The 16,014-nt window shown below is 41.0% G+C and overlaps 1 protein-coding gene across 1 annotated transcript in view; it reads left to right on the top strand.

Annotated features, from left to right (window-relative positions):
* LOC103589514 (LIM zinc-binding domain-containing Nebulette-like) overlaps positions 1 to 16,014 on the top strand; it is a 186,485-nt gene that overhangs the window by 116,833 nt on the left and 53,638 nt on the right. The window contains exon 3 of the mRNA XM_008571521.1: positions 13,760 to 13,844. Within this exon, the coding sequence (XP_008569743.1) occupies positions 13,760 to 13,844 (85 nt within the window). The remainder of the gene's footprint in view (positions 1 to 13,759; positions 13,845 to 16,014) is intronic.

Below are 16,014 nucleotides of genomic sequence, written 5' to 3'. Positions count from 1 at the left end.
TGGCGGGAGCACCGCCACGCTCCCAAGCGGCGCACTCTCCAGTGCGCCACCGGGCCGGCCCATAATATGTTTCTTTTAAAATATGGTGCCTAGTTCAGACCCTCTGCAAGATCCTTCTTTCTTCCTATGCCATTAACCTGTGATGGAAATGGTTTAAAACTGGACATCTTTCTCTTATCCAAGGCACTGAACACAGCAGAAGTATAATGACCTATTGAATTTTAGTTTAATTACATAATCAATGACCAGGAAAAAGCACTTTTAAAGAAGAGTTGATATATTTTGTAGTTAGACTCTGCCTTGAGGTACCCAGAAAAGAAATGCGACTTGCTTAGAAGATGGGAGAACAGTCAGGGACACAGTAGTTGACAATGTGACACATGATGTTAAATTCATTTTCTTTAACACATGCTGGTGTGAAAGATGCCAATTTTGGTATAATTTCCTTTTGTTGCCCCCTCAGTCTGCCTATTCTGAAAAACAATTTTAAATGAATTAATGTGCAAAATTTGGAACTTAAAAAATTGAAGTTTCCCCCCTCATCAAGGATCTTTCTCTAATAGATTTTCATTTGTTGAAATTGCTTTTATAGCCAGAAAAGTTAGAAATTGCTGATCTGCAAGTTGTCAAGTAAGTAGAGTCTATGGATCACAAGGAAATTATCCTGTGGTCCAGGATGTTTGGCACCAGTTGCCTGAATTGCTGTGTTGAGAAGAACATNCCAGTCTCTGATGTAGAGATCCACAGGTCACCTTGAGGCCTCGCCTCCTCATCTGAGGCCTCGCCTCCTCATCTGAGGCCTGAAGACAGGGTGTGTCCATACCCAGGCAGATTGCTCACTTTCTTTAGTGACAAGCCTAGATATATACCTGGGGTAAATGCTCTCCTGCCAGGGGGATATGCTCTGTGCAGGGAGTAAGTGGAGAGGACAAAGGGCCTGAGCAGCCAGCTGGTCTGAGTTGCGCTTCTTTGAATAGCCTGTTCACTGTGGCCCTGTTGACATTTTCAGAGACCCTTATGTTCGGTATTTTGGCTGTTCTGTTTTTCTATCAATCTGATCCTATCTGTTGATTATCAACTAAGGTGTCTTCAATCTTTCCTCTCTACTGTCAGTTCTTTTATTCTTTAAGCAACAATTTCTCTTTCTCCATCTCTTTGTACATATGTATTATAACTTCTTTCTGGCTATTGGATTTTCTTAAACAACTGGAGGGTCATTGGCTGTCTGTTCATTTTTATGGGCAAAGAGGAGGCTGAATAGCATAGGGAACTGGAATGGGTTTCCACTGTAGTTGGGAAGGTCTGATTCCCAAGCAAGTCTCACCCTTGACTGGGAATGCTGTCTGTGGCCTTCTACAAGTGCTATGAATGGCCAGGAGTGTCCACAAGCCAGCTTCCCATAGGTGCACAGGTGGGACCAGCTAGCGTGGAGAACCCCTCAAGTTCCTGGAACAAACAAACAAAATCAAACCAAAAAATAACAGAAGGGCTGTGTCCCATGGGGGCTTTAGAATATTCTGCTTTTGAGTAGCGCTGCCTCTCCCCCCCAGTCTCTGATGTAGAGATCCACAGGTCACCTTGAGGCCTCGCCTCCTCATCTGAGGCCTGAAGACAGGGTGTGTCCATACCCAGGCAGATTGCTCACTTTCTTTAGTGACAAGCCTAGGTATATACCTGGGGTAAATGCTCTCCTGCCAGGGGGATATGCTCTGTGCAGGGAGTAAGTGGAGAGGACAAAGGGCCTGAGCAGCCAGCTGGTCTGAGTTGCGCTTCTTTGAATAGCCTGTTCACTGTGGCCCTGTTGACATTTTCAGAGACCCTTATGTTCAGTATTTTGGCTGTTCTGTTTTTCTATCAATCTGATCCTATCTGTTGATTATCAACTAAGGTGTCTTCATTCTTTCCTCTCTACTGTCAATTCTTTTATTCTTTAAGCAACAATTTCTCTTTCTCCATCTCTTTGTACATATGTATTATATACATATATTTAAAAATATTTCTGTTGGGCTTTGGGTGGGAGGTGCTTGGTTTGCCGTTTGAGTTGGAAGCTAATATGTATGATTCTGAAGGTAATAATATGTTTCTTTTATTTATTTATTTTTCCTTTTTGTCTTTTTTACTGACCGGTAATGGGATCGCAACCCTTGGTGTTGCGCCCGCACCACGCTCAGCCAGTGAGCGGGAACCGGTCTCTTATCCTGTGGTCCAGGATGTTTGGCACCAGTTGCCTGAATTGCTGTGTTGAGAAGAACATTGGGTCTTTTCCAGGCTCTGTAGAAAGAGTGGTGTGATTAGTAAAGTCTGCCCTGAGCACGGGAGGTAGCATGTGCTAAGTACAGATCATTATGCCAGTGATGGTAGTGGTTCTTGTTATTATTATTGTTAATTATTAGTTTCCCCCAATTTAATTGGCTTGTTTTTTGGCCATATGTTTATCTGCAAGACTATGAAATTTTTAAGGAAAATATATACCTGAATGTAATGTTACATTTCTAGTTTTCTGTAGGTCTTTTCTTAAAAATAGAGTTATTTTATGCTTTTCTACCCTCTTTAGGCTTTAAATAATTTTTTATTGATATTGTGCACTTACTATAGCTACTGCATTTATTATTATCTTTAACAAAGTAATATAATGTGATCTTTCTTATGTTTCTGTGTTTTCATTTCTTACAAACTTTGTTTTGATATTTTTCAGACTATAGTCATGTCTTAAATACTTGAGCCCCAAATCTGCATGTATTCTTGGCTGTAATCAACAGTGCCTTTTGGTGTTTCTGGGCACAAATCACAGGTATCTTTCTTATGTTTCTGTGTTTTCATTTCTTACAAACTTTGTTTTGATATTTTTCAGACTACAGTCATGTCTTAAATACTTGAGCCCCAAATCTGCATGTATTCTTGGCTGTAATCAACAGTGCCTTTTGGTGTTTCTGGGCACAAATCACAGGTCTGCTTTATGTCACATGTTATATGCTTCCTTGTTTGTATATTCCCATGGTCAATATCAGCAACAGCATAGGGAAGAGACTTTCCTCCACCAGCTCATATTTTTCTTAAACAACATGCAGGGGTGTGTGCATGTGTATGTGTGTGTATTAATTTCTCTCCTTTTATACCATAATTCAAAATCTAGGTGACATGTTCCAATAGCTGATAAGCATTTCATAGTGTGGTAGGTCAAGTTTACTGTGTAATCCCTTTGATAACGCCTTCTTTTATAAATACACGAGAGAAGTTACAATGGAGTCCTGCTGAGGAAGTAAATCAATAGGTTGCAAGCTATTTGACCCTTAGATCCAGAAAGAGAATTTGGTAAATTGTTAGACAGGTTATTGACTGCCCTTTAGAGAGCCAGGGGTTTGGATTCTGTAACTCTTTTCAGCTGGGGCTTGTATTTCATGTGTGAGAGGCCTACATTATCATAATCCATTTTTCGCTTTTATGTTATCTATCAGCCACTCTCATAAGCCTCCTTTCTGAAGGGCATTCCCCATTTACTTGGTCTAATTCACTGTCTTTTTTATTAAATCATAAAATTGATGTTTGGCAACCAGCGGCATTGTATGTGAGTTGTTTATGGAGGTGCTACAGGGAGGGAGATTAGTGGTAGAATTAAGAATGAGATGGCCGTGGAAGGAAATACGTGAATAGACATCACATCAATGCCATAGCAAGACACATGAAAGAAGCATGTTAAACCCGAAGATCCTAGAAGAAATGTCAAGATTAGAATTCTGTCTTTGGCTGATGTTGAATAGTGCTAATGGTACGCTAACAAATTTTTCCTTAAGTGGTTCTATTAGGTAGAAAATGCTCAGATTGATCCCAACGTGTAAAAAAGGTATTATCTTAAAATGCCTCTACCTATTAAATGGCAGTTCCCCTGGAACTACTCAAACTGAAGTATCAGTGGAAAGTTGTAGAATTGTTGATGTACTCATGTAATCATCTACATCTTAAAACATTTGATATGAGAATTTCTTCATTGACACTGTCTTGCTCACCAGAAAAGATAGGCAAAGTAGTATTACTTTTGCACATTTTTAATAGTTATGAAATTTCCTAGGAACTTTTTTATTCAAGGGAAAAACCTTCCAGGTTTTCTCCTTCTCTTATATAATATGCCATTTTCATTTATGATCCTTAAACTAACAATCTTTCAAGGACAATGAATGTGAGTTTTAAAATATTCTTTTGGGGAATGAAATGTAAATGTAGACTAGTTAAGTGAGTGCATACATGCTCTGGCCTGGAAGAACTGGATGAAGAAAGCCCAGAGCTTGTCTTTTGGGTGTTCAGGTTTTCTGTTCTTTGGGCTGCCGGCAGGAAAGAAGAAAGATGCCGGGAAAAGACAGTGCGCAAAAGCTTTCCAAAGGCAAGTGTGTGGTGTTTTCCATTCTTGCAGTGGCAGCTTGGAGCTGGCTTCAGTTCAGATTTTCTAGGCATTGGAGGAGGTCTTCCTTAAACAAATCTGCTAACATTTTCATTTTTTGGAGAACACTGCGCCACATAGATGTAAATTCACCAGTTCATCTTTCTGTCTGAAGCTGTTCCCTGGGCCCCGTCCCTTCATGAGCAGGTGTGGTTTTGGTCCAGTCTTTACAGCTCTTCCTGGCTTGTCCTCCTGCTGCGTTTGTTCCTGTTCCTCCCTTGCCAGTGGAAACCTCTCTGTGCAGAGAGGGAGGCTCCTTGGGTATCTCAAGCTCAATGCTTTTTCTGCCTGGGGTAGTTGTAGTGGTAGCAGTTTTTTCATGGGTAGCATGTGACAGTCGATCCCAGACTGGTTTATCCTCATTCTCTTTCTCTCTCTCTCTCCCCTTCTTCCCCTCTTCCTCCTGCCTCTGTGCCCCTAATCCCAGTTTCATGCTCTTACCTTTTCTTACTAAATCTAGGCTTAAATGCAGCATGCTCAGTGAAGCTGTATCAGATGGGATAGGAGTCCATGAATAGAGAGTTGGTATCACAACAGAGAGAATTGTCCTTTCTTTTTATTTTTTGCTCTTGTTCTATATTGTGCATGTTGGCACCATGCTTTGCCTCCACATGACAGTCATCAGTACACACAGGTGAGTCCTATCAGTGGTTCATGGCTATGCCTGCTCTGATTGCTCACCCTTTTGGACTGCTGAGTGCCATGATGTATTAAATAGTTTGAATATCACTCCTGCATGGAGATGTGACTAATATCATTGTCACGAATTCCATATTTCACATATTAGATATCTTTCCTCATTTTGTATCTGCATGCTTGACCTAGTAACAATTGGGAGAGGGTGTTGACATCTCTTATCATGTTGATGGATATGCCAGTTTTTCCCTGTCTTTTCAGTTTTGGGCTCTGTGTGTGTGTACACACACACAGAATTTTTTGAGGCTAATATTAGGTACATTTACACTTAGAATAATGCATTTTTTTGTTGAATTAAAACTTTATCACCATGTAATGTCTCCATTCTTAATAACACCTTTATTTTAAAAAAGTATTTTGTTTGACATTGGTATAGCTATTTTACAGTGGAATTAAAAAATATGACCTTGATGTTCTTTTAGCTGGTGAGTTTTGCCTATTTAATATTTTTAGGATTATTGAATTGTTTCTCCAAACTGTTAAACTTCTATTTGTCCTTTTTTTTAATGTTTCTTTTTCTTTTTGTTCTCACTCCTTTTTCTATTATATTGAATTAGATCTTTTTTAATTTGATTTTTCCTTTTCATAAGATTTGGATTTGTATAGTCTATTTCTATTCTTTGTGGTTACCTTTACAATTTTACATCATGTATTTAAGCAAAGTCTAAAATTCAGTAATATCCTAGCCTTTCTCATGAAGAATAGAAAGACCATAGAGAACTTCAATTCTCTTACTGCCCTCTCAACTTGTTTTCCAGTATTTTAGCTTTGTCTTTAACAAACTTCCAGACAGAAGGCATTGTTATTATTCCACAGGTGTGAGTGTGTGTGTGAATTTACATTTTATTTGCTTGCCATTCCTTTTTGCATTTTAGCTTGTCCTTCTGGAATTATTTTTTTCTTCCTGAAGTACATTCTTTGTAAGCGTCTTCATAGAAGAGCTGAAGGTGGTAATCTCTCTCAGGGTCTGTTCATTTAAAAATGTTTTATTTTTCATTCTTTAAAGATAATTTTGAATGATAAGAAATGAATATTACTGCTACAAAAAGGAGTTGCTCAGATTTGGGAGAAATACTTAAAATTATGTTTAAACCTTGTATCACCCCCCCCACATCCAAAACAGTTACGATCTTGGCTCTTGGATTAAATTACTTCCTTGGTTAAAATCAGAGTGTGAAAGATGGTCCTAAACAAAGAGATTGGTCCTGCACCTAACTCAGAAAGATAGAGCTAAAAAGCCAACTTAATAGCATGAAGTTAGAACCTTTGCTTTTTAAGTGTTCTTAAGAAAAAAAGTATATTCTTAAAATGTAGGTAATATATTAAGAAATGTTAATACAATAATCCTCCCTCATCCATAGGGTATACATTCCAAGACCCCCAGTGGATGTCTGAAACCTTGGAGAGTACTGAACTCTATATACACTATGTTTTTTCCGATACACACTTACCTATGATAAAGTTTAATTGATAAATTAGGCACAGTAAGAGATTAACAACAACAATAATAAAATAGAACAATTATAACCACATGCCAGCATCACCGCTCTTGTGCTTTGGGGCCATCATGAAGTCAGATAAGGATTATTTGTACCCGAGCACTGCAATCCCGCAACAGTTGATATGATCAGGGCCATAGCTACTAAGTGACTGATAGGTGGCAGGCAGCTCATGGAGAATAGATCTGATGGACAAAGGCACGATTCATGTCCCAGACAGGATGGAGCAAACTGGCGCGAGATTTCATCACACTACTCAGAAGGGCGTGCAGTTTAAAACTTGTGAATTGTTTATTTCTGGAATTTTTCATTTAGTATTTTCAGACTGCACTAGTATATACTTTTTCTTTCATGACTGACACTCTGTTAGGCACAAAGGAGCTTGTGTTGGGGGTTTCCAAGAGCATCCCCAGGTTTGATGGTTCCCTAGGAGGTCCCATAAGACTCAGCATCATTGTGCTCATTCATGACTATAGTTTATCATGGTGAAAAGATGCAAAGCAAAATCAGCAAAGGGAAAAGTGCATGGGGCAAGCCTGGAGGAAACAAGGTGCAGCTTCCAGAGTGTTCTCCCAGCAGAGTGACACGGGATGTTCTTAATTCCCCAGCAAGGAGTTGGGATGACATGTGTCAAATGTTGCCAACCAGCAAAGTTCCTCAGAGACTCAGTGCCCAGGGCTTTTAGGGAGGCGTCTATCACCAAATCCCAACACCCACAAGGAGAGCAGGTGTTCAGCTATTTGTACAAACAGCTTAGGCACAGTGAGCCCACTCTTGTTGGTCAGCGGTGGTGAAAAACCTCCCAAAATCCAAGTTCCCAGACACTAGCCAAAGGCCAACCTTGTAAGCAGCACTTTCAAATGATATCATGCAGGCCTGCTCTGTATTAACTCTTTTCTGCATAGGGACCCATTATGAAATCATGATGTAGTAGCAAATTCTTTTGACACCTAAATTCTACTCTCAGATCCTCTAGTTTGAGTGTGACCTTAACAGTGGCCAGAGAGGGTAGACGCAAGTGCTCAGGAGGGAGAAGGTGGGGACTGGAGTAATTTGCCTGGAGTATGGCAAAAGATTAAGTGGAGAAGGTGGGCTGTTTGACTTTGCCAGGAGATAAGAATGAAAACAAAGGTTAAAGTATGTTAGGAAGAGCTAGCAGTCCTAAAATTAGTGGCCTCATATAAGGTTAGATTTATATCTATTAAATCTGATTTCTCAACTTCAGCACAATTGGCATTTTGGACAGAATGAGCCTCTGTTGGGGTGGGGGGCTGTCCAGTGTACTGTGGGGTGTCTAGCAGCAGCCCTGGCTTCTACCTGCTAGATGTATCCCTCTCACCCCCCACCTTCCCAGTTGAGAAAACCACAAATGTCTCCAGATATTGCCTACTGCCAAATGTCCTCTGGGGACAGTGGTTGAGAACCACTGTATTAAAACATAGGACTTAAAATAAATAAATTCACAAAGTCCTTAGCTTTATCTGTCTGAGCAGTTTACTAATATTTCACAGTTGCATCTGTTTTCCATTTATAAGGCTCTTTCATGTGATTCTAGCAGCGACCTCATGAGAGAGCCAGGAATATCTTATCCCCATTATGTAGACGATGTCCAGGAGACACAGAAGTTAAGTCACTTTGCAGTAGAGCAATGAGAAAGTAGTAATAGCAGTAGTGATATTGTTATGAATGGTAGACACTTTGTTGAGTGCTTACTATGAGCCAGACATTGTTTGAAATGATTTACCTGTGTTAATTTCACAAACCTAAGAAGTGCTATCATTATGTTTATTTTGTAGATGAGAAAATCAAGGTCAGGGAGGTAAAGAAACCTACTCAGAGGCACACAGCGGGTAGGTGCCAAACCCAGGCAGTTTGGCTCCCCTGCTCTCAAAAGCACTAGGCTTTGGACCAAAAGCGAGCATTTCTGGATCCTTGCTTTTCCCAGTATTGTTCGTCCTCATTACCATGGAGGTTGCCATTTGTTTATGCTGCGTTCCACACCCTGACCAGCTCTGGTTTAGTGGTTTGCATATAACTAACATTTCCTATATTTTTGTCAGCTGAATCTCGCAGAGATAAAAAATTTGAAGTCATCTCTCTGTAATCTAACTTTGCTGTTTCAGATGTCTTTTTCTATTATTATCTTGATTTTTTCCCTCTTTATTTTTAATATAGCATTTCATGGAAATGTGGATTTGTTGCAGCTGTCAGCCGGGTCTTTATACATAGCCTGCATCCAATTCCTGCTGCTTCAGCGAAGAGATTTCTGTTTATGATGCTTAAACATTTCACGATATTCCCCAGATCTCTCAACCAGCTCCTAATGTGTTTTGTGTCCTATTTCCACAATTATGTTTTATTTTCCAGGAAATGTATGCATGTGTCCATTCATTCACCCCTTCTTTTGTATTTTTTTTTCTTGTTTCCTTGCTCTCTTTGAACATCCAGTGCTCAGGCCCCTGCAGCACCTTCTGTCCAACATTCTGACTCAATATGAAGGAGGAAAAGATGTCATTCTCCTTCTTGGCCTGGTGAAGAAGTCCTTTTCTTTCCTTAAGATTTCTATTCAAGGGCCGAGCCCGTGGAGCACTCAGGAGAGTGTGGCGCTGGGAGCGCAGCAGCGCTCCCACCGTAGGTTCGGATCCTATATGGGGATGGCCGGTGCGCTCACTGGCTGAGCACGGTGCGGCCGGTCTCAAAAAGGACAAAAAAAAAAAAAAAGATTTCTATTCAAGGCATTTATTTTAGGAAGACCTTTTACAACCATTTGAATGAAGTATTTGGAAAGTTCTAGAATTAATTGTATGGTACAAGCAATTAGTTTTAAAGGGCTCTGCTTCTCTGTTCCTTTTATTTCACGAGGGGGACCCATGGCCCCTCAGTTTATTTCCGTGTCTTTTTTTTTTTTTTTTTTTCTTTTTTCTTTTGCTTCTGCAGGAAGGGTGGAGTGGTGGATGGGAGTTGAGACTCTGACTTCAGAGCAGAATGTTGTTGGATTAGTTTAGACTGGCATTACTACGTGGACATGATGTTGAGAAATTTAATGTTTGATAGGATTTTCAGATGTGTCAAGTTTGGTCAAATTAATCAGGTTTCTCCAGATATTGTAATTATTATTTTTAATATAATGCAGTATGTGCTGCCATTTCTATAATTACACTTATTTCTTCTGAGTCTTACAGTTCCAACTCATGAGGCCATTCCACTCTCTTGACAGTTAGACATTTCTTTTGAAGACCTTATTCTCTTGAATTTTCCTTGCTCTAATATAACTTGGATCCCCAAAGCCTCAGGTTTTAATTCATTTTACTACTCATAATTGCTTGTAGTTTCAGATATGAATTTCTTCTTTCCCTCAACATCTATTATTTTGGTTTTAATACTAAATTGAACTTTTTCTCCTACATCAAAATTTTGGATAATTTCTTCCTGTAATGCATCTTTAGAGAAAGTTATGTTATATACAGATTAACCCACTATTACAAAATCATTAAATTTTAGCATCGAAAGGATATTGGAAAAAGTGCAAAGCATTGGCATCTTTTTATAGTTCTAGATATAGTTGCAAGTTTGCTGCTTTGGTTATCAGGTTAGCAAAATATGTCTTCTAAAAATCAAGAGAAACTTTTCAATTTTTTTTTCAGTCTAATCCTCTTTCTAAATAAAACTTAGTATGGGATGCCAATATCAAACATATAAAAGTGATGTTTTATTTATATGCATGTATTTCATAAGTTGAAATCTATCACCTTTTCTCATTGTCAAGTCAAGTGGTGAGGATAATTAGATTATTTTCATAATTTAATTTTATTTTCATAAAATTAGAGGTATGGATGGCAAGTGAAATTCATTAGTATACAAATAGAAATCAGTTTTGTGTCGTGAGTAGGAAATTCATGTGTACATAGTAAAGCATTTGCAAATTGTATGTCCCCCAACAGTTCAGGGTGCTCTTTAATAAAAATTAAAAAGAATTTTTAATTAAACATAAGTGACAGGAGAAGATTGTCCCCCAAAGACTGCCCCCAAACTGGATTAACCTGCAAGTTAGTGTAGCAGGGATCTCAACAGGCTAAAGTTTCTGGAACACATTTGAGAGCGCATTTTAATTAGAGTTTTAAAAATAGTTAAAATACATACATAAAATTTTTGAATGAAACATCGTGGAACCCTGAAAATCTCTGTGCAACTTTATTCTGCAGAATATATTTTGAAAAACAAACAAACAAAAAAACATGCTCAGGTGTCAGTATTATAACCTTAAAGAATAGCAATATGCAGTTGCTGCATTTTAAAGCCCAGTGAAATTCAACTTTCCAAGCCAGAACTTGCATATATTATGTTACACACCAGAGTTGTCTGTCCAACTTCACCTGTCTACACACCTGGAGCACAGTTTAGAAGTGGCCCCAAGAAGGGTATGGCCCATATAGGATAAGGAGAGAGACCTTACCTACTACAGTTTACTCACTGGAATCAATAGCTCTAGTGTTTACCAACATTTTAAACCAACTTGACTGTCTAGTTTCTTACTCTGAGTTAGAAGAAGGCAACTAGAAGGCAGTGCAGGCCAGAATGCTGTATGTGAGAAATGATCTCTTGACAGTTATAAAAGCGCAATGACCTAGTACAGTTTAGGCTATTCCTTTGTAAACTTCAAAAGCATGACTGCTTTATATCATGATCTGATAATATCAGTTAAGATGAATCTACATTATCATAAAAATGTAATTTCGGTTTGTATATTCTCTAAGAAGGCAGGAAAGTGATGTAAAGGGTTTTGAAGGATTTTAATTAAAATAATTAAAATGAGTCCAGCAGTTTTGGGGTTAACTTTAGTTATCTAGAACATTGATATATATGGAACGTTAAATTCCTGAAGAATGCTGGAAAAATGAGGCATGAATATATGTTTTCCTATCATGAATCTGACTTCATGGGGCTAAAAAATATTAATGTTTATTTCAGAAGTGCTAGTGTGCTTTGGGTAAGTTTTGCAGAGTTTATCTGCACTGACAAAAGATTACTCCATCAGCCTTCTTATGGGAAGCAGGGACAGGGATGGCAAAAAGAACCTTCCAGAAGGAGAGAAGAGTTTGGAACAGCGAGGCAAAGGGAATGTTTGAGAAACCACATGGGGAGAAAGTGCCATCTCTTCACCACCAGGAGGGTCATCTTTGAATATAAGAAGCAGCTGTGTGTTTGCACGTCTGTGACAATATATAGGATATAACACTCTGAAGCTTTACCGTAGCCCAATCATGGGCTCTTAGGCTTTGTCTGATTATTCTTTCCCTTTCTCCCTCCCTTCATTTCTTCTGTCCACAAATATTTATTGAGGTCATACTGGGTGCTGGGGATAGAGGCAGGAATGTGCTTCAACAAGGGACTAGACAGTCTTTTCTTGCTGCCGCAGAACTTCCTTCAAGCTGTGAGACAGAGACATCCAATTGTGAAATACAAATGGGGACGATAAGCCTTATAACAGAGGAAGGGAAGTATACCCAGGGTGCATTCCCAACCCAAATTTGGGGGGCCAGGAAGGCTTCCTGGAGAAAGTGACATCTCAGGCAAGACTTGTAGACAAAGGCAGTTACGCAGGGAGTGGGGTGGGAAGAGGGATGTTGTTGCAGGTGAGGGGAGTCACATGTAGGAGGAGAGGTGGGAATGAGAAAGGTGAGCTCCAGGGACTGAAGTGACCCCCCCGTGGCCAGAGCATGCAGAGGCAGTGAGAAGTCACAGAGGGCTGCTCATGGACCGGGGCCTTGGAAGACAGGCGGCTGCACATTATTCTCAGGTCAATGGGAAGCCACTGAAAGGTCGTACTCAGAGGACTAATGTGATCAGATTTACAATTTAGAACGTTTTGCTTTGGCAATTTGGATTGGGAGGGCAAGACTGGAGACTGGAATATGTTGTAGTTAACCTGAAAGATAAATGCAGCCTATAATAAAAAAATGCAGTGGAGATGGAAATATGTATACATATATATGTAAATATAGTCAAGATCTATTTAGCAGACTGAATCGATAGATTTGGCCACTGATTGGATGTGTGAGGAGTCGGGATTACTTTCAGGTTCCTGACTTGGACAGCTGGGCACTAGCAGATGAAAAAGTGAATATAGGAGGGGAAACTTGTCTTGGAGGTGGGATGGGGTGAGAGACAGATGAGTTTCAGACGGGGTGAGTTTGTAGTGGGGGTGAGGAGTCGGGATTACTTTCAGGTTCCTGACTTGGACAGCTGGGCACTAGCAGATGAAAAAGCGAATATAGGAGGGGAAACTTGTCTTAGAGGTGGGATGGGGTGAGAGACAGATGAGTTTCAGACGGGGTGAGTTTGTAGTGGGGGGTGGATATACAAATGAAAATGCCATTGGATCTAAAACTCAGATTTGGGATTAATCAGCTTATGGGTCGAGGGTCCCCAAAGTCACAGGAATGAGTGAGATCACCCAGGGGATGGTGTCGACTAAGAAGAGAAGAAAGTCCATGTTAGGACCCTGAAGGGGGTATGAGCAGACAAAGAGGAGCCCACAGGACACAGAGAAGGAGCTAGAAGGAGCAGCCATGCCAGGAGTGTGTGTGGTGACACAGGAACCAAGAGAGGACATTTCAGGATGGAGGAAAGGCCATGCAAGGGGACTGAGAGATGTCCATTGGATGTGCCCACAGGAAGTCATTATAACTTTAGCAAGAGAAACTTCTGGAAACAGAGGCTAGAAGCCAATTATAGAGTTGAGGAGATGAGTAAGGACTGTGAGGTTAGGCCTCTTTCTAAGGGAGTCCGGCTGAAGGGCTGACTAGGTGGTACACGTGCTGGCCTGGTGTGTGGGGTGCAGGGTGGGATAGTAAAAGCTGGGAGAGCCGTGAGCATTCTTCATTGTTGACAGGAAGTGGCTAATAGAATAGAGAAACCATGGTTAAAGTTTCGGGAGAGAGTGGGGATGCCTGAGTGACACACTGTCATGAGAATGGGATGGGATCCAGATTGATGACAGGTTTGACCTCAGCCAAGAGGACGGGCACCTCTTCCACTGTGACAGAAGGGAAGGAAGGGGAAAACAATTGGTGTTAAGACTGTTTCATAGCACTGTATTTTAATTACGTTCTCTTAAAAATTTTCTCCACAGACACTACCCAAAGCAATCCTTCACTACAGTGGCAGATACACCTGAAAATCTTCGCCTGAAGCAGCAAAGTGAATTGCAGAGCCAGGTAATTTCTGGAAGGCCTATTTGGTCACATCGATACTAAAGATTATTCTCAAGGCCACTGGGAAGAGATTTGTGCCATTGAGCCATCATGCTGGGTCACCAGCCAGGGTGGAGACTGAGAGCAGCCCTGCTTGGGGACTCAGGGTGAAAGCGTTGGACCGTCTGTACCATTCCTGGTCTTGAACCATCCCACTGTCCTGGCTTCTGTCACTCATATGGAACCAGGGCAAGCAAATGAATTCTGGTCAGAGGAAGTGTTTCCAGGCAGTATCAACTTCTTTCATACTTAATATTGAAAAACATTTATTTTTTTTTTTGTCTTTTTTTTTTTCGTGACCCTTGGTGTGGTGTCGTCCGCACCGCACTCAGCCAGTGAGCGCACCGGCCATTCCTATATAGGATCTGAACCCGCGGAGGGAGCGTCGCTGCGCTCCCAGCACCGCACTCTCCCGAGTGCGCCACGGGGCTGGCCCTGAAAAACATTTTATAAAGAGCTTTTCCACACTGCATATGTAGGGGAAAAATAAGATATTAACTTGACCCAATCTCCGTGCATGTGGGGCTCACGTGCTCTCTCATGCCAGCCACGAGCTTTATTTTCCTCCTGTCCCTTCATTCATATTTCTTTACTACGTCATGTTGACAACATGAACAAAGATGAGAACACCATAGTTGACTCCAGTCCACCATTTTGGATGGCACTTGCTTTCAATATGGCGAAACTCATTGGTGAAGACTAGGGTTTTGAGTTGGCAGGGTTTTCTCCAGGGACATCCAGGCTCTTTAAGAAACACAGGGCGCTCTCTTTCAGAGATGTTATCTTGCCTGCATGGTGTAGGAAGAGCTGAGCAAGTGCACTGCAGCCCACTGGTCAACTGTAGTTACGATATGGCGAAACTCATTGGTGAAGACTAGGGTTTTGAGTTGGCAGGGTTTTCTCCAGGGACACCCAGGCTCTTTAAGAAACACAGGGCGCTCTGTTTCAGAGATGTTATCTTGCCTGCATGGTGTAGGAAGAGCTGAGCAAGTGCACTGCAGCCCACTGGTCAACTGTAGTTACGTGACACCGAGGAGGGAGGGGGAAGGCCCCCTGTGGCCATTCATTCGCTATGGCCCTGGGCCAGCCACTCTGATTCTTTGTGCAAAGTGAAACAGTCTGTCTTGTCTAACTGCAGGGTGGCTGCAGGTGTCATATGATGCAGTTAGGTTTGAAAGCATTTTGAAAAGTTAAAAAATAGTCTATGACGGTGGAGGCTTATTATTATTATTATGTGCCTGAGAATCCCTGGTATGGAAAAGAGAAAAGAGCAGAATTTGTGAAGGCAGGAGGTGTCTCTCTAGAAGTCATTGAAAATGTCAGTCTGTAGCTCTTCTTAATAAGAGTAGGCGACTCTCAGTCACTCAGTATCCAATTATTTTCTTGGCTGTTCACCTAATCACCAGGGAGATTGGGGTTCCCTCTGTTCTCTTTCTGGGGGACTTGGAGATGCTTCTCAGTCCATTTAATTAGAGGAAATATAACTCAAAGTAGGTTTTATTATTGGTTAACAAGGCCATGAGGACTTGGTTGGGAGCTGTTTTTTGGTTTGTGCATGCTAAGCCATTAGTTCCAAAAATTGGATGCTGGCCCCTAAATTGGGTGCTGAGACTGTTATGTACAAGAGTGCAAGAATATTCCTACTCATTCCCACTGCTAGGGGTACGAGGACCTGGCTCCAGTCTGTGCAGAGCCAATGTGCCCTTCTTCTCATTGAGTTAGGATTAATCAGATAATTCTGGATAAGTACTTCGAGCACATTGGAAAATAGAACTAAGTCAAGCAATCGAATACTGGTTTCCTGTCTGTTACATGCTCTGGTACTGTGCAAAAGAATTTGTAATTAGTAAATCCTCCCTTCACAGAGCTTGCAGGGCATCTGAGGAAAGAGGACTAACAGATACCTGGAATGACTGTGTTTAAGTTACAATAAGGAGTCAGAAGAGAGGGATCAGGTACATTGGATTGGACAGTGCTTCGTGCTAGAGGTGGGGTTTGAGTGGAGCCTTGAAGGTTGAGAAAGAATCTGAAATAAACAGTCTCCTTCCTTCTGAAGGCACAACACTCCCTTTGGGCTCGGTTAGTGGTTGTAGATACCTTCACCTCAGCCCAGGAGCAATGTTTATTGTTTTCC

The sequence above is a fragment of the Galeopterus variegatus genome, unplaced genomic scaffold, assembly GCF_000696425.1.
Source record: "Galeopterus variegatus unplaced genomic scaffold, G_variegatus-3.0.2 Scaffold696, whole genome shotgun sequence".
In the NCBI taxonomy this organism is placed as follows: Eukaryota; Metazoa; Chordata; class Mammalia; order Dermoptera; family Cynocephalidae; genus Galeopterus; species Galeopterus variegatus.
This window is presented reverse-complemented; position numbering and strand designations above follow the sequence as displayed.